Raw genomic sequence first — 19,281 nt, 5'->3', positions numbered from 1 at the left:
TTTCTGATATTCTAGTTGATATAAATGGGGTAGACAAAAAGCTTTGACAAAGCTTTATCTGATTATGAGACGAAAGAAGAGTGTGGATTCTACTGTGCCTTACCTGCTGGGTAACTAACGCTAACTAGCCAGCTGTCTGCAGATATCAGGGTGATGTCAAGAAATGCAAACAGCAGGAGCGGATGAATCAGTGTGCAGACTTTCCTGCTCGGTCTCTGCTGAAACTGATGATTAAACTGGATGTCTGGTTCTGACGGTCCATAGCTCTATGGGATTTTTAATATGCAAAACAATGACAGCCATTCAGGTGATGCAGGTCATTATTGTGATGTTTCAATCATATTTTAATCCTGCATTTTGCACAAAAAAAAAAAGATTAAAATTGTGAACTGTCCCCAAGCTTGAAAAAAAAAAAAAAGATATTTTATTTCTTGGCCATATTGCCAAGTCCTACATGCACATTCCTGGTTAATTGCTTTGTAAGGTGAATGGTGTAATTCTACTGTTTCCCTGGCGACCGTGGAGAGGGAAGACTGTTCGTGTGATAAGTTTCCACAGTTGTAAAATCCTTCCTTATAGTACTAAAAACCGCTGTGCAGCGTTTTAGCGTCTGCTAAGCCTTCAAACTCAAGAATCTGTTACTGTCACTGAACTTCCAGGATCGTATGTCATCATCTCTCTATGTGTACATACACTTAATAAAGCTGATTCTGATCTCACTGGTACCTGAAGCAACACACCACCACCAACGCAGCTCCTTGTGTTTTTTTAACACAATGCTGTTTTCAGACTGAACGCCCGCATGTCCATTTTCCCCCTCTCTCTTCACTGGTGTGAATATCTCAGCAGGTCTGCCTAACAAACCAACAGTGATCTGGATCGTGACTGACTGACTCTGTAATGATGAACTCTTGTGTGCTGCAGCTGGTTGTGTTTGTGTCTCTGCAGGAAGCCTCAGGTGTCATTCACACCTCTGACTCTCCCAGATGAGACATTCTGTCACTTTCTCTGACTCTTCTCTGAGTTCACACCGATCATACTCACAGCAGTTAGTTTGAATTTTAGAGTGGTTTTGGTTAAATTTTCCAGGTGATAACTGACTTTCACAGGCGCCAAATAATGACACTTGACAGTGCCAGTCGTCTATAACTAGACCTGTGGTGTAGTTTGTTTTACGGGGCTGAGGATTACTTGATTATGATGTTGGCATAAAAACTTCATATTTGTCCATACCTTTGCTGAATATAATCACATTTTTCTACTTGTTTTTCCATTAATCAAAAAAAAAGTCTCATATGCACCAGTGTTAAATGTCTTCACACAAACAGCTGTACGCAAATAATAAAATACAATATAAAGTTAACAACATTAATCAAATCACCAAGCATCCTATCCAAAAATAAGTAAACAAACTCTCCAATAGTGTGATTATTTGGTATCAGTCAAAATCCAAGTTCAATACCCAGTCCACACTGAAAAAGTGCAGTTCAAGAAAGTCAAATATTATCTCATTTTAGGATGAATAAATCAATTTTTTCAAGATGTTCGTGGTCTTTTTCCAAGCTAAATAATCTTGTCAAACAGCATTTAACTTGTTTTGATTTTCCTAAGCAAGATATTCAATCAGTTTCTCTAATTTCCAAGAAACAAGTATGAAAAGCACTGGACTGGATGGTTGTCACACTAATAACCTCTAATTAAGAGAAAACTAGATGGCTTTGGTTTTTCTATTAATCTTCAAACTAGAAAAGAAACAAAACTGCAAATATAATTTCTTCATTCTGCTGAATTTTAAATGTCTATGGTGCAAAAATGGAATGATTTTTGAAATACTCTCAATAAAAACTATTAGTGACAAAAAAAAGAAATCTGTCACAGGAAGTGCAGTTTGTGTAATGCGTTTAAAGGCTTATCAGACGCACACACTGCACAACGGTTTGTAATACTCACAGACAGGACTTGACTAGTCTGGAATGTTATCACAGCAGCAACTATTTTATCGTTTTCTACAACAATCATGAGGTAAACAGCAGAAATACAGCCTTCATGTTACAAAGTAATCCGCACCAGGAATGTGCCTGCATGTTGCAGCAAAAGTTGAACCTGGTACAACTATTTCGCTGGATGACCCTGTGTTGTTTTACCAGAGCCCCCTGCACTGGTACCGAGATGGCTGTGGTTTTTCACACAGGGTTCAAGTCGGCCTGAACACGGCCTGAAGTCAGTGAACTGACTCAGTAATGTGAGTTACACAACAGTATCTATTTAAATTTTGCTAACATTAGCTAACATTAGCCACAATAAGCTCTGGGTCATGTAAACCTAAACAAACTAAGTGTGGACTAATGCCCATATTCAGCTGTTTTCTCATGCGTTTAAACTGGTGTGAGCATCAAAGAACAGACGGACAAGTTCACCGCGTTCGTTATATTCATCGCAGTTTACCAAAACTGTCCAATAAATGCCCCGGTTGGAAGTCATGTGATTTCTGTCTACAAATTCTGGTTCAGTGGCTCAAACAATAAACAAACTGGTCTACATTCAGCGTTCAGGTTCCATCAAGACCCTGAGGAGGAGCCACTGAAAGCACTGAACTACAGCTGTGATCACACACGTCTGTTCCTGTTTGACTTTTGAAAATGGGGTGTGATCTCACGCACACACACAGAGGAGGTGAGGAACAGTAATCAATCCTATGAGTCATACGGAGTGCTGGGATTAAAGCAGTACTGTTGGCATTTCCGACATGCGAAGGCAGAACAGCACCGAGATGACCAAGCCACTGACCAAACCAAGCCTCGCCCACTCTCTGATTCAGATAGCTGCATCTTACACTTGGGCATCTGGATGTATTTATCCTGATGAGATTCCAGCAACAGTTTAGTGAATGTTTTAAACAGGTCTCAGTGACAGTTTAAAGTGGTACCCCACCCAAAATCAATCTTTTGATTATGAAACTCTCTGTAGACTTGAAAGGGTTAGGGATGATTTCACATTGCTTTCTTGCCGAGAGTAAGATGAGAAGATTGATACCACTCTCATATCTAGTCATTAAATATGGAGCCAGCAGACAGTTAGCTTAGCTTAGCACAAAGACTGGAAATGGGGGAAACAGCTAGCCTGGCTCTGCATAAAGTTAAAAATCAGCTTACCAGCACCTCTAAAGCTCGCTAATTAACATGCCATATCTCGTTTGTTTAATCCATGCACAAACAGAAATGTTAAACAATGACAACTTCAGATTTTATGGGGAATTAAATGCTGTAACTATTTCTTGCCACTTACATGTATGCCGACAGGCACGCTTGCCAATAAGCCACTTTCATATTTCAGTGTTGATGCGCATCAGCTATTCAGAAAAACAGCAATTTCAGCACATTAAGTCCCTGGATCAGGACATCCTGGCTACTATACCTTGACTAATTCTGTCTGTATGATGCTCCCAGTGTAACCACCAAGTATTTGTTGTGCCTAAGCTTAACCAAACCATAACCATAACAGTAGCGGTTTAAAAAATGGTCATGTGGATCATTTTTGTAAGGATGATAGAAAAAATGCTAATATGGGTCATTTTGAAAGGCAATGACAAACAAACTACTTTGGCATTTAGTTTGGAGGACTTGTTGCTTTTGCTACTCAAAAGTTAGATTTGGGGTTAAAAGATTACTCCACTGATGTAGCATTGCACTCCTATAACATTGTCAGACTCATGATTGATAGTTTAAAAAATAATCAAAATCGAGGCAGCAGAACTTACAGATATCATATTTTTTATTTCACACATTCTTCTTCAGCTCAGCGGCCACTGTGCGAGAAAAGCAGCAGAAAATCCAGACCTGACCTGACCCACTGTTTGCTCTTTGATAAGTACAGCCCAAAGAAAATGCCTGGGCAAATGTCACCGTAACTATGGTAACCAAGCCTGCATCACCTGTGTGTGGAAGTTGGAGTATCAGAAAACTGATGTCTAGTTGAGATGAAGCTTAAGATGAATTAGCCTGGATTCAAAACTAGAAAGACCAACAGAAATATCTAAAGCCTACCAGAGACATTCACACATTTTACACAAAGCAGGGACTTTCGTTCCTAAAAATGATTAATCTATCAGAACTCACTACTCTCTTTTCCCTGAAGTCAATGCCGACTGTGGTGATGAACTTGGGGTTGAACTTGTTGTCTGTGTATCGGTACAGGAAGGTGGTCTTCCCCACGCCGGAGTCCCCCAGGGCAAGGAGCTTTATAAGGTAGTCATAATCCCCATCAGTCATAGTGATGACTGCAATAAACCTGTGAAAAAAAACAGAGATGTATGTTAACATACAGACACACTCAGAAAAATTGATAGCACAAGTTTCCATAAGCATTCTGGGTGTGTGAAAGCATGTGAAAATAGAAGAATCAGAGAAGTTTAACAAGCCGATGAATAGAAAACGTACTCAGTGATAGAAAAGAGAGTGTGTGTGTGTGTTTTTAGACTACCCACTGATGAATTATGGGAGTGTGGTCAGAGGGTCATCCTGACCAGAACATGACTTTCTGGGAAAATAACTTTGTGTGTGTGTGGGGGGGGGCAGTCAGCTAAAGGCTGCAGTGTTTATTACAGCCACAGGATCTAGCCATTCTGAGAGTCTTACCAGTAGTGAAGCTAAAAATGTCCCGAGGATGGTGCTTGAGGAAAGGTCATGGTGTCATTAAAATCTAAAGGGTTTATTCTCTGGGGAGCAGGAATACGATCACAAAATTCAATGCAAATCAAATCATTCGATTTTGATATTTCTTGTGTAAAAGGGAAATTTTTGTCCTGATAACGGCGCTAGAGGAAAGGTCAGGGGGGTCACCAAAGTCACTGGGATTCATCCACAGTTAATTTGATGGAAATCTGGCCTCTAGTTGCAAACAGCAATTTGATAAGTCAAAGATGCTGAAGTGGAACATAAGATCAACTTTCAGCAACATCAGAGAGAGTGCATAATCAGTAGCATCCACTTATTTTGGTAAACTGAGTACTGGTGTCTACGTATAAAGAAAAGTAATGCAGTTTTCATGAAAAATTCTTGAATCAAGTGTTCATGTGTCTTATGAGTTGTAGACTGGGGTCTGTTTGCCTCATGGCTAAATGTGGTATATTTAGAGAGAGGATCATGAGACTCTAATTCACTCAGCTGAGAAGAAGCACATATAACACTTTGCTTTATTACAGTGAGGACAGTGATTAACCAGGAGCTCTGATCTGCTTTATTACAGTGAGTACAGTCATTAACCAGGAGCTCTGATCTGCTTTATTACAGTGAGTACAGTCATTAACCAGGAGCTCTGATCTCCTCACAATAACCTCCCTGTACATCAGTACGGTGAGAATCAGAGTAATGCTATTTACCAACCAGACTGAAGCAAAGCTAGTAGTACAGTATACTTAACCAGCACTCAATCCTTATCATATCTCTAGTCACAATTAGGTTTGTATAAATAGCAGCTATTTCCAGTCATCTAGAATAGAAAGAGCAGCTGTGAATGCCAGTTGAGTCATGACTACTCGACTATAACAGGGCAGAGATAACATCAAGAATGATAGGACCGAACGGTGTAGACATTCTGTAGACAGCAGAGATTACAGGTTAAAGGTTGGCAAAACGACATTAAAAGAGATCACTGGTGGATATTGTGAATATGAAAGAACCCAAGTTGCAATGGTTGCTGCGGTGGTAAATGTTCTTTGGGACTGTAGTTTTTTGTACGCTAACAAATAAATGTATCTTGGAATATGGACTGAAAACCCCTGGAACGTTTCACTTAAAACAAATACAAAAAACGAATTAAATAAATGTTGAGTGAGAAATTTCATTGAGTTACAGAGGCAAGCGGAACAGAGGCTTGCCCTGAGGTTACATCGGGACTCGAGCATGTATTGTTGAGATTAATGCTAACATCTCATGCTAAAGAGCTAATGTGCTGACATCCTCGTCATAGGCATGTTACATTAACACATTGAATGTTAGCATGTTTCCATGCTAATTGCATGTTAACATGTCGACATACATTTTTGCATTTCCTATCTGTACACATGCTAAAATGCTATTATTAGCATGGTTACATGCAAACATGCTAAGTGTCGCACATGTAGTATCTGCAAGGTAACATCCAGTAATTATTGTTAAGTAGATGTTAATATCCATACTATATAGTTACAGTTCTTTTATTTGAGGGGACACTCTGGTACCACATGACAGTAAACTGATAGATGTTATTTTTTCTTTCTTCTCTTGCTCTCACACATTTAGCATCCGTCAGTCCTGGGACTGATGAAGCCCTCTGGGGGTGCAAGGTTGGCGGTGAGACAAGGGGGAGCAGTTGAGCTTATTGATCTGTTGTCATTGGTGGAAAACCAGGAATGTTTATAGTGTGATACCCTGATTCCCTGAGGGTAAAACAGTTAACAGCAGCTCAGTCAGCTGATGGCAGAGAACAGCACAACTCACAGTCACCCCGACAACGAACAACAGAACAAAATAGAATAAAATAAGGTGGGGATTTATTTCAAAATGTGTGTTCATATTCTTAGTAGTGGTGGAGGGGGAAAAGGATTTTAAAAGTTTGACCTGTTTGATTCTGAATTGATTCACAAATTTATAAAATAGATTCTTATAGATTAATACTTTTTCACAGAAAAAAAAAGTATAATATATAATAATCAACATCGCCCACGTTTGGCTGCAAATTCATTCGTGCTTGAATACACTAAGTGAGTTTTCTAAGTTATTATTCAGAAAAATTGCCAAATGAGTTTACGACTCACGTTAAATGTATGAATTTGCCTGTTTGCAGTTCTTGTAGCTAGCTTACACTAGCTAGCAACATATGCACCAATACAGATGTGTCTTCATTCATTTGCACAACCCAGTGCAAATTTGCATCCACTTGCCTCATTTGCATTGACTTTATATGCATATAATGGTCAGAGGTGGAAGAAGTATTTAGATTGTTTACTTAAGTATGTAAGTAGCAATATCACATTGTAAAAATTCCCTGTTCCACGTAAAAGTCCTGCATTCAAAATTTGACTTAGGTAAAAGTATAAAAGTATTAGCAATAAAAAGTAATTAAAGTATCAAAAGTATAAGTACTCATTAGTCAGCAGAATATCCCCTGACATTTTAATGTTACTGTATCATATACTATATTATCTGATTATTATTACTATAATGAGAGATATAAAGAGAGATGGAGGTCTGCTCTGGAAAAGAGGAATGAAGCTTAGCCGCAGTAAGACAGAATACATGTGTGTCAATGAGAGGGACCCAGGTGGAACGGTGAGGTTACAGGGAGCAGAGGTGAAGAAGGTGCAGGACTTTAAGTACTTAGGGTCAACGGTTCAGAGCAATGGAGACTGTGGAAAAGAGGTGAAGAGGCGAGTGCAAGCAGGTTGGAACGGGTGGAGAAAAGTGTCAGGTGTGTTGTGTGATAAAAGAGTATCAGCAAGAATGAAAGGAAAGGTGTTCAAGACGGTGGTGAGACCAGCGATGTTGTACAGCTTAGAGACAGTGGCACTGAAGAAAAGACAAGAGGCAGAGCTGGAGGTAGCAGAGCTTAAGATGTTGAGGTTCTCTTTGGGAGTGACGAGGACGGACAGGATCAGGAACGAGGACATCAGAGGGACAGCTCATGTTAGATGTTTCGGAGATAAAGTCAGAGAGGCCAGACTGAGGTGGTTTGGACGTGTTCAGAGGAGAGACTGTGAATATATTGGTAGAAGGATGCTGAGGTTGGAGCTGCCAGGCAGGAGGTCTAGAGGAAGACCAAAGAGGAGATTTATGGATGTAGTGAGAGAGGACATGAAGTTAATTGGTGTGAGTGAAGAGGATGCAGAGGACAGGGTTAGATGGAGGCACATGATTCGCTGTGGCGACCCCTGAAAGGGAACAGCCGAAAAGAAAAGAAGAAGAAGAAGATTACTATTACTATAATTACTATTAATGTTGTAGCTGATTGAGGTGGAGCTAATTTTAACTACCAAACTATATACATTACTATTTAGTAGTTCAACCCTTGACAATATAGAATTTCAGAATCTCATTATAGGTCTTGTGTGCAAAATTTTAATCTGAAAAGTAACTAGCAACTTAAGCTGTCAGATAAATGTAGTGGAGTAAAAAGTACAATATTTCCTTGTGAAATGTAGTGGAGCAGAAGTATAAAGTAGCTTAAAATGGACATGTACAAGTACATCAAAACTGCACTTAAGTACAGTGCGTGAGTAAATGTACTCAGTTACTTTCCACCAACGATAATGGTACAAATATTCCTTTGAGAGGTCAACAGAATATTAACAATTAACAGAAATATATACTGACTTAATATACACTCAATTGCCAGTTTATTAAGTACACCAAGCTGAAACTAATGCAGTCTAATACAACAGCCCAGGAATGAATCCTTCTTTTATAAGGGTTATAATCAGTTTTTGTTACAACTGTTTTAAGGTTGTTGATTCAACTTAATTATTGCAGGGCTGTTCAATTAGACTGCATTATTTTTGGCTAGGTGTATCTAATGACAGAACTCTATACCAACTAACAGAAAAAGTGGTTCACAGCTTTGCTGCATTCAGGTTGTTGAGGAAAGGTTTTCCCTGGTGACTACTAAACCTTCTATCTCAATAACAAGCAAGAATAAAACCATAAAACACGTAGAGACATTAAAAATGTATGAGCCATCGCACACAGCGGGAGAGAGGGGAAGCAAACAGAAAAGAGGAGAAACAAAAAGAAAGAGAGGAGAAACGAGAAGATGGAGTCTACAGCAGTCCAGTCTTGCAGCACAGAGAAGAGATGACTTGTTTGTATGAGGACACATCCTCAGTGTCAATCAGAACATCTATCAGGAAGTTGTGTTTTGCTCTTCCTCCTCTGTTATCCTTCGCATCTGTGAGATAAAAACAGATCTGCTGCTTTCAGTCCGACTCTGATACACAGTCTGCAGCTTCATAAACTAATACAGTTGTATAGTTTTGGGTTATCCATTAAAAGTGTAAAATGTGTCAGTACAGTTTTATGACCACAGTGAGACATACTCCTGTACGTTCACTGTGCAAAGCAGCCCTTTTGTGTTCATTACTCTTTTTTATTGAATACTGGTCATTTTATTTGGTATTATAAGTTCATAAAACATGACACGTTGCTACTGTATATTTCCACACTATCACTTAAGTAAAATCTTAAAGGCAGGACTTTCACTTGTAATTGAGTATTTTTTGCATTAGTAGTATTGCAACTTTAAGTAAATGATCAGCACATGACTTTTATCACAAAGAAATTCAACTCTACTTTCACATCTATGATATGAAACAGCATGTTCCTCCACACCTGCATCTTTATGACGTCACTGACTGACCTCAGAGCTTCAGAACACTGACTCATCAAAATACTGACTTCCTGTTCTGGAAAAACTAGTCCTCTCAGCTCTCACACGTTTGTCTAGCAGTGTGATAAATACATGACAGAAAGACAAACTCACTGAGTTTTCTACAGAAGATACAAGCAAACAAGACCAAGCGTTGCTATGCCAGCAAGCCATGCTAGGAGCTCTATGAGGGTGTAGGCCTACTAAGGCTTGAGTTAAATGCTAACATCAGCATGCTAACATGCTCACAATGACAATGCTAACAATGTTTAGCGGGTATAAAGTATATAGTTCCAACACCAGAGGAATCTACACCCCCATGGAGAAACATAAATCCACCTGAGTGTAATTTCCACCATTCAGTGCTGTGCTACTCTAAACACACATAGATTTATTACACACTCTGCATTCAAACTGAACGGAACAAGAAGAAGAAGTGCAGACTGTCCTACAGCTTGTTTGAAGCAATGATGTACATATATGACTCCGTTATGAGATGAGAATTAAACTTGAGCAATCTGGCTTCACTGCTTAGACAATGTTAAACTTTTGTCATTTTATTTTGACAAGACAGAGGTCCTGATCATTGGTCCTGAACACCTTTCAAAGCAAATACACCCGCTCCTTGGCCACCTAACTAAGTCAGCCACTAAAAATCTGGGTGTTATTTTTGACTGAGGCTTGAGCCTGGAGCAATATGTAAATAAATTAGTACTGTCAAGTTATTATGAACTGAGGAATATCTCCAAAATTACATAATTTCTATCATTCAGTAACACAGTGAAAGTTATGCATGCTTTCAAATCTTTGCACCTTGATTACTGTAATCCCTTCACTTCTCTTAAAGGGGCATTCCCAGGATTTTACAAATGAAGATCAGTTTACTCATCATGAGTAATAGTACTGACCGGAACAAAGCGTTTTTCACATATAACCCATATTTTGGCTTCATTGCAATGGCTGCCAGTCTCTTTAAGAATTCATTTCAGCACAAGTGCAAAAATGAATTATATTATTAATTGCATGCAATGCCTTGTATCCATCGCCAGAGTATAAAACCAAACTTCTAACCCTTTGTTATCCCATGAGGCCTCTCAGGTCACCAATTTGGGTATTTTAACTGTTCCAGGGTCTAGGTTAGCAAGACTAACAGTCTACAGCCATGACAGCAGCTCTGTGAGGCTGTGCCTTGGGAAAGAGCTGTTTTGAGCTGAATGCTAACATCAGCATGCTAACGTGATGATGGCACTAGATAGGAATTTCAGGGGATCATCAAAGTTACAAGTTACATTCATCTTCTGGAGATCATGTCAATCCATGCAAGAGTTGTTCAGATTGACTGATGAACCAACAAATATTGCCATCACTAGAGCCATGCTGCTCTGGAACGGCCTTCCACTTAGCATCAGGTCAGCTAACACTGTCCTTTAAAATCTCACCTTCGAAACAATTTTTACAGAATGGCCTTTCTTAAAGACTAATGCATTCTTTTTCCTTTATTGTGAGCTGATTTTTTTTTACATAGCTAATTTATGTATTTATGTATGCTTTATTTCTTTTATTGTAAAATGTATGTCTTTTTACAACTCTTCTTTTCTTTTTCTTTTTGTTGTAGCTGCAATGAAGCTGTTTTAATGCCGTCTGTCTGTCTTTTATTTTCCTAACTCTGAAAAGCACTATGTGCTTCTTGCATAAAAAGTGCTTAATAAATAAACTATCATTATAATTATTATGAATTAACAGTAATCTGGTTTGAAGAGCGATGTCTCTAACCCAAATAATTCAAAAAAGAATGGAAGAGGGACAGAGGAAGAGAGACGATTATTCATTGTTTTTTCATGAAATAGTTTTTTAATCCGATATTGAATATTCTGTACTAGGGAGAGAAAGACAGCCTGTACTTTCCCTGTTACCCTCTATTCCTCAATATCTACAAATTACTGCTGATGACAAAAGAGGGTGTTGTGGGGTTCATTAGATCTTTATACATAATGCAACCTTGATCCTTTAATTAAATCAATAAATAATTCATATCAAGTTTAATACGGTTTCATCCAAATCCAGGTCAGATATCCAAATTCAATTTATTCTCATAAGACCAGATGGCTCTGAACAAAAAGAAGGTCTCTTGTAGAGTTTATAGCTGCTCAACAACATGTTAGTTTTCAGTGCTTAAATGACAGGAGGCAAACAGATTTTGTAGGATTTTGAGGTGAGTCCACTAACAAGACATCAATTAAAGGTTTGAACATAATCTGTAAAATCTAAATCTAACAACACTACAGAGAAACATCCCAGGATTTTTTTATAAGATTTTCATTCTACTACTGAAAGCAGGGGAGTGATGGTAGCTTGGCCTTTGCTGTGTTAATTATTTATCAACACTGCCAGGATTAATCTCTTCTCACTGAAAATGCTCAATGCAATTTAAAGTAGTTCCCAAAGGAGAAGTAAAATAGTTTTAACACTCAAATCACGAAGGCCACTCAAAACACCACAGCATTCTTAAGATTTTGTGATTTGTGATCTTTAAATGTAACTAATGAGAAGAAAGAGAGAGAGAAATCTGTTTTAAAGGATTACATGAAAGACATCAAAGAGACATGATGACAAAGTTATAGTATCAAAACCTACAAATTAGGCCAAAATCTAAACTTTTCAAGTGCTGAACAGGTTAAACTGCGATGTCTAATCATTGAACCCAATCTTAAAACACAAGTATGGCTGGGTATCATTTTTGAAAATCCCTGATACTAGTGCAGATATGATACCTGAGTTTCGGTGGGGGGGGTTTGTGGGTTTTTAAAAAAAAATATTTTTGATGCCGTCCTTTGAGAAATATAAAAATATTTTTCTATTAAACCCCTTTTTCTTTAAAGTTACAATCCTACAGATTTCAGTCCTGGTTGGCAGTACCACGGTACACGGTGACCACTGGGGGCAGCTTTGAGCAACCACTCTATCAGAAATACAACAGAGGAAGATGAGCAAGGAAGAAGAGTTCCTTGAGAAATACAGTACATTGCCTTTTTCTGTGGCTGCTTCACATTAAAATCCACCCCGCGGTTTGCCAGTTGAACACTTTTAATGTGAAGCAGCAGCAGTAGGAAAAGTTGGTTTGCATTAGCAGAAATTAATACAGCTCTGTTATGGCTGTAGGAGAGCACTTCATGACTCATGAAGGCTAAGGGTTCTATCAATGAGATAAAATTACAGTAACATTTAATTACGTGCATGCATCGTTTCCCATGAATCCCTTGTGTGCGTTAAGGCAATTTGAATCACGCACTGGAATGGCAGACTACGCCACTAACATTGAAGAATGCTTTATAAAGAGGTATTTGCAAAATGTAAATATATTGAATGTCTATTGCAGAAAAACTGGGGCCTGAAATAGTGAAAATCTGAAGGATTGTAACTTGAACATATGAAGCCAAAGTTCTAAAATGGTAAATGTTGTCTAAATACAAGCAGCTGAACAAGAACTTTGCCCGAATAAAATAGTCTTAAATTGGCAAAATTATGATACAAATCAGAAACTATTTGAACAAAGAATGAGTAAAGATTACTAATCTGACCAGACATTTGATGCCAGCTGTCAGTACTTGACAGATACACAGTGATAAAGACACATTTCAGTCAGTACCAAAAAAGCACTAAGGTTGAATAACCACATGCCCTATGTATTTCAGATATATCCTCTCAAATTGTTCCTAATAATCTATTATATATAAAAGGTCAGCAGACATTTGCCAGAGACCTTTTGTTTGACTGGTGTGGCCTCTGAATCACCTTTAAACAGATCAGACAACTGATTTGTTTTCCATCTGTTCTGCGGACTCCGCCGAGGGCCTTTGTTGTCGTTACCAATCTATTCTCCAGAGTCCACGATCAATAACCGCTAACATGGATGAAGATTGACCCTTGATTATCCAATTTGTCCACACATCCTCTGGGTTTATCCCTCAGATTGCCTAAACCCTTTTAGCATTTCAGACCCACTTAGCAAAACAGTGAGGTACATTTGAGACAACCCAGCAGAAACATCAATGAAGTGAAGCTCAACAGCAGCTGGGTGGCCTGGTGTGTATCGCTTCTCTCCACAAAAACTGCAATTACTACTATTACTTATTGCTATTCTTATAGCTAAGCAGTCCTCTGCGTGTGCAAACAGACGTTTTATCCACACATAATTTGGTACGTATGCATAGTGTGTGATTGATGACTAAAGAGTTTACTCATCTGCTGGCTCTGCCTTCTGTCCAGTATGTTGAACTGGTTTAAAGTGGGACAACAGAGTCTGACTGCATTCATGAGTCCAGTGGCTTCTGGACTCAGAACCAGATCAGATAGAATACGACACACTTGACTCAGGTGTACTGTATCTATTTATTTATCCATCGTTAAGTCCCACCAGGGCGTCCTCGATCCCTCTCTAATCCCACAGCAGGAGGTGGGCTAACATCTGTACAGACAGCCCACACAGCTGGATCTGAAAGGTCAGCATGAATGTAGGAATACTGGGAGGCAGTAGTAGAGGATGGATGAGCAGGTCAAGGAGCAAGGGTCGGGCCTGTACTGCAGGTCTAGAGCAAGGCACTAACATTGGCGGGTTGGTGGTTCAAATCTGTAGTTCTGAAGTTTACTGGGATATTGAGAAAAAGTGGTAGAAGTCAGGTTTGTTATTTTAGTAGTTTGGGAGAGAGGGCTAATCACTTATTAATGAAAACAACAATCAGCCGTCAAGTGAGAAGATGGTAGTGTTGGATGATTGGTCTGTCTTTTCATCCATCTAACACTTGGGTCCAAAGCAAACTATTCCAAAACTACTGTCCAGATTGACATGACATTTCTTGTGAATATTCTTGGTCTCAGAGGATGAATCCTAATGATTTAGATGACCCCTGACCTTTCCTCTAGCGCCATCATCAGGCCAAGTATTTCCATTAAAATTTACTGAGCACATTCATGCTCAGGGGATAAACCTTTTTGATTCTGAACACTCCAAAAACTTTACTCTAGCGCCACCCTCTGGACAAAATGTCAACTATGCATCTACAATATCTTGACATAATCCAGGGGATGACCAGGAATGGAAGCAAACCCTGGACCACCGTTTTCAGGTGGGCCACTTTTTGGACCATGTGCTCAGCAACTGCTTTCAAAGGAAAAAGAAAAGGCTGGTTAAAACTCTAGTAAAAAACTTGAACTAATTCAAGATGTATTAGATCATTAAAAAAGGCAATAAAATGGCCTACTTGTGTCTTATTTCTTTATCGCCACTCCAAACAACTACACATAAGGACCAGTGACTGAACAGATTGTGTTTACAGTACTGCAGTAACAACCTGTGACATTTCCATCTAAACCAATATGTTCTGCTGTTCTCTGTCAGTGGTTGCTTTAACACAGCAGTGACCCAGCTCACAGCGTATCCAGTTCATGAAATGCATTTCCATTTGTTCCCAACATGGTAATTCTTTACTGCCGCACAGGAAGTGATGGTTTTTAACATTTAATGGTTTCTTTGCAATACAGAAGAATAATTCTGTAGTTCTCATGAGCAGTGATAGTGACAGCTAAAGAAACTTCAACTGCTCAACAGAAAATGCCAAGAACAAAACGCCAGAGATCTGTTTGTTTGACTGATTTCTGGGGAGTGCGGTGCAAAAGACCCAGCAATCTTCAAATTCCAAATGCAAAACTCTTCCTGTCCAGATAGAAATAAACAAACCATTTCGAGTGCAGAAATTATACTAAATACAGCCACATGAAACCTGATCAAATACAATCAGAACAGAACATTGTTATTGTGGAATTCAGACTCATGTGGAGAGACACAAGCGTTGTGCATTGTGCTGAAATCTGCTCTTATGAGTCTTATGACTCCAATAGTCCTGGTGTTTTTACTTTAACGTGATTTTGTTTAACAGCTGTGGATTTGTACACAACAAGCAAACTGAAAAACAAACCACTGTACAACAACTGTGTGCGGCAGGTGTGGGATAGCTGTAATCTGGAGGGTTATGAAGAAGAGGTTTTTTTCTCTCTGCTGATTCCATTATTTTCAGTCCATTATGGCTATTATACATTTACCCACTCTATTGGTCTTGTTGAGCTACAAGTACACAGTCCACTCGTGGTCGGAGAGTGGTGTTAGATAGTACTGCTCTTTCTCTAAGGAACTATCTTTGGCAGGATAAATAATACAAAAGAGCAAGGAGGGATAAAAGAATCGATTAAATTAGCCTTGGAGTTTGGTGGACCCAGGAACATTGCCAACCTGGAACAGGATACCAATTGGAATTTCCTTTCCGAGCCTAACCCTAGGTATAACTAATAACATTAATGACAGCACTGATGTAACTGATATTGTTAACGACAGCACAGATGTGACTAATAACCTTAATAGTAACACAGATGTGACTTGTAACATTAATGATAGTACAGGTACACAAAAAACATTGATGATAGCACAGGTGTAACTAATAAAGTCACTGACAGCTCAGATGGCCTTTACTAGTAACTTAATGACAGCACAGGTGTAGCTAAAACCGTCAATGATAGCACAAGTATATCTAATAACATTCATGATAGCACAGTTATAACTGATAAGTATAACTTATGACGGAAGCACAGGTGCTAACTTTAATGCTAGCACAGGTGTAGCTAGTAACATTAATGAAAGCACAAGTGTAACTAGTGAAATGAATGATAGCACAGGTGAAACTAATAACAATGGGTCCTTTCCATTTGGCTGTCCCAGTAAGTCATAAAAGTGAGGCAGTGTGCACAATACCAGGGGCCTGGAACTGGCGCAGCATAATAGAATGCATTTATTATTAAAAATATTAGTTGTTGACTCAAAACTGAGTCAAAATGTCTTCTGTGAGAAACGTCTATCATCTATTCTACTCTGTGTTTCTACTCTATCTAGCTCCTTTCTGACCTACCACTCTTCTACACAGCACATTTCGCCTGTATTTGACTCTTATTTGACTATTCTCTCAGTCTCTCTTCTCCTCAGCTCTTCTCTCCTTTTCCTTGAATCTACTCTGTTTCATTGCTTATTGAGTTGGAGGACATGTGATCAGTCAGTTGAGTGAATTTGTGGTCCTATTGTTCGCCCCAGGACAGTAAAACACAGAGCATCATGATCAGCCTTCAGTGCCCTCCCTGCTCTCCGGTGTCTCCTGCGTCTTAAGGCAAAATTATTTGGCCTCACGGCTTCACTGCTACAGTATATCCACTTTCAATGTTTTTATTATTGTTACACTGTTTAGAGGCTCATCCATAGACTGTATATAAAGATGGATGACGCGTCTCCGCTTCCTCCCACTATACAAAAATGAAGCCAAAATATCCTGGATACGGGAGATGCCATCTTGCACTGGTGACGTCATTTGGAGCCAGAGTCTGTGCAGTAGTGCTCGTAGTTGGAGCCGCGGTATCGAGGTCCCGCCCACACACCCAGCCGACTCAATCGCGAACCGGCCTAAGCTGTCAATCATGACATGGAACCCCCCTTTTTATAGCATCAAATAACTAATTAGGACCAAATTTATCAGAACGATGAACACTTGAACATTCATCAGCGTGATAAGAACTACCTAAAATGACAGAAACCATCTTTGGGAAAAATGTATTTGATGTGTACTTTGAGTTTTTAGTTTGGCTCATGTCCCATCCGCTAACATGGAGGGGGCGGGGTTTATGATCTATACTGCAGCCAGCCACCAGGGGGCGATCTGGATGCTTTGGCTTCACTTTTGGGGAGCTGTCATGTCATCCATCTGTATATACAGTCTATGAACTCATCTTATGCTCTATTTTTGGGCTTAAGTCATCATGTCCTTTTCCGCTATAATTAGGTCCAGCAATAACTGCTTGTTGACATGTGTTTCAATAAATAACGGATGGAAACGGATGCTTTTAGATAACAACTGAACTCTGTATACCAAGCGTAAGCAAGTGCAAATTCTAATAATCACTACAATTCTGGTTTGCTTCTCAGTCTAATTAGGCTGAGCATTTCCTCGTGTGACCTTTTCTGATCCCATTTTAGGTACTTTGAGTTACGATTTATATTTTCAAGAGCATGTGGAGCTTCATGGTGGGCTGTTACATAGAAATGGTGATATAATTCTGAGCTATTTATTCTGTTGTTTTATTACAAATTTGTCGTGCAATTGAATAGAAAATCTACCACAGTCCCAAGTGGACTCCATGCTTAAGGTAAAGAAACTAATCTAATGTCTCCACAGGAGCAATACTGCTTAATTTCATCGACGGTTCACAATTTTAAATCTGCAAAGTCTCAAAAAAATAAAAATTTTGGTAAAATTAAGCTTCTTTCCTTTAGAAACTGTCCTTAAATTTCCTCTTCACAAGCCTTTAAGTTGATAAAGCAGTATATTGTGCATCTTCTTATGTCATCCTTGAAGCTATGTGATATTTACACTGAGTGGAAATCCAAAACCTTTGGATCTCCAATTTAAAATAAAGTTCAGTGTTCAGCATGAAATCTGGCAGTTTACAAGGATTAAACTAACAATCTGTTTTACTTTGATGTCAGCGATTAGTTTTCAAACAGTCAACATTTCACTTTGGAGTTAATCTCTTTACTTCCAATCACTGCCTGGTGTCTGGGACTCAGGATTGGAAATCTTTTCACCTTTGACCCCTTTCACACTAACTGGTTCATCAGTAATTAATTTGGCCCAGAAGACAGCTCTTACAACCCTGGTGTTTAGAAGTGCACATGTGAGTGTGTGTGTGTGTGTGTCTGTAACAAGGAGTAAATGAAAGATACAAAAATTGTTTATGTGTTTGTTTTCTGTGTCTTGAACCACACTAGATAATGTAACTGCCATATTTCTGTATTTGATTAGTTTCACAGTCTGTAGAAAAACACACCTGTTCTTTCACAATTATAATAATTAAGGAACTTAAGTTTTCAGCTTGATGATGATGGATTTTGAGATCATCACAGGTTCTTTATGAGCATAAATGGTAGGAAAAAACAAAAAAAAGTAAATCGCTAAACTTTCCCTAAAGCAGCTTTTAAACTTATAAATGGACAGCGATGAAATGTCAGTTGTTGCCATGGTGTCACAACTAAATCTTAGTATAAGTTACAATTGGGGGAAAAAAAAATATATATATATGAGTGTTGCGTTTGATCACCCTGTCTTCTTTGGTGTTCATGCATCCAAATATTCGAAATCACATTTGACTGCCGTAGTTATTCAGATTACTCTCTACACAACTTTTTCAAGTGTCTCTGTGCCATTATTTGGTGCGATCTGAGTTTAGGATTTCAAATAAACTGTTGAAAACATGTTGGGTGTGAAAATGCCCGAAGATATTGAGAGAAGATAGCATCATCTATGCTACACTTACACCACAGGAAACGGTTTACACACACCACACCATCAGTGAAAACCCAATGTAAGGCGAACAGAACCACAAACAGGCATGGTCACAGTTTGAATACTGACAATGTAGAGAATTATAACTTATTCATTTCTAGTACTTCTTTAAGAACACTCCAGATTGAACTTGTTAATGATATGAGATTTCAGTGCAGACTAAAATAGGTTAACAATTTTAAATCCATTTAGTCTCAGCCTAGTTCAGCTTCCTGCTACATTTCCTGATTTTGTAATCTGTTGCATGTTTGTTTCTATATTTTTTTCATGTACATGGCCCTGTCAGTGCTGAGTTAAGATTTTGAAAAGGTGAAATTAATGACAACACTCCACTATACAATGCCTTTATCATGCACAAAACACACACACACACAAACACACGTCTCTGTCCTCTGCTATGAATAGACAGAAGGGAGTTTTACACTTCTAATATGTCACATGCCTGACTCGTTAA

General features: G+C 38.8%; 1 protein-coding gene across 2 annotated transcripts in view; it reads right to left on the bottom strand.

Moving 5' to 3' along the window:
• The window catches only part of rab27b (RAB27B, member RAS oncogene family), a 72,345-nt gene that overhangs the window by 11,272 nt on the left and 41,792 nt on the right, over positions 1–19,281 (bottom strand). For both annotated transcript variants that reach the window (XM_044174024.1, XM_044174025.1), the window contains exon 2: positions 4,116–4,287. In XM_044174024.1, coding sequence (XP_044029959.1) covers positions 4,116–4,268 — 153 coding nt within the window. In that variant the 5' untranslated portion in view covers positions 4,269–4,287. The remainder of the gene's footprint in view (positions 1–4,115; positions 4,288–19,281) is intronic.

The sequence above is a fragment of the Siniperca chuatsi genome, linkage group LG18, assembly GCF_020085105.1.
Source record: "Siniperca chuatsi isolate FFG_IHB_CAS linkage group LG18, ASM2008510v1, whole genome shotgun sequence".
In the NCBI taxonomy this organism is placed as follows: domain Eukaryota; kingdom Metazoa; phylum Chordata; class Actinopteri; order Centrarchiformes; family Sinipercidae; genus Siniperca; species Siniperca chuatsi.
This window is presented reverse-complemented; position numbering and strand designations above follow the sequence as displayed.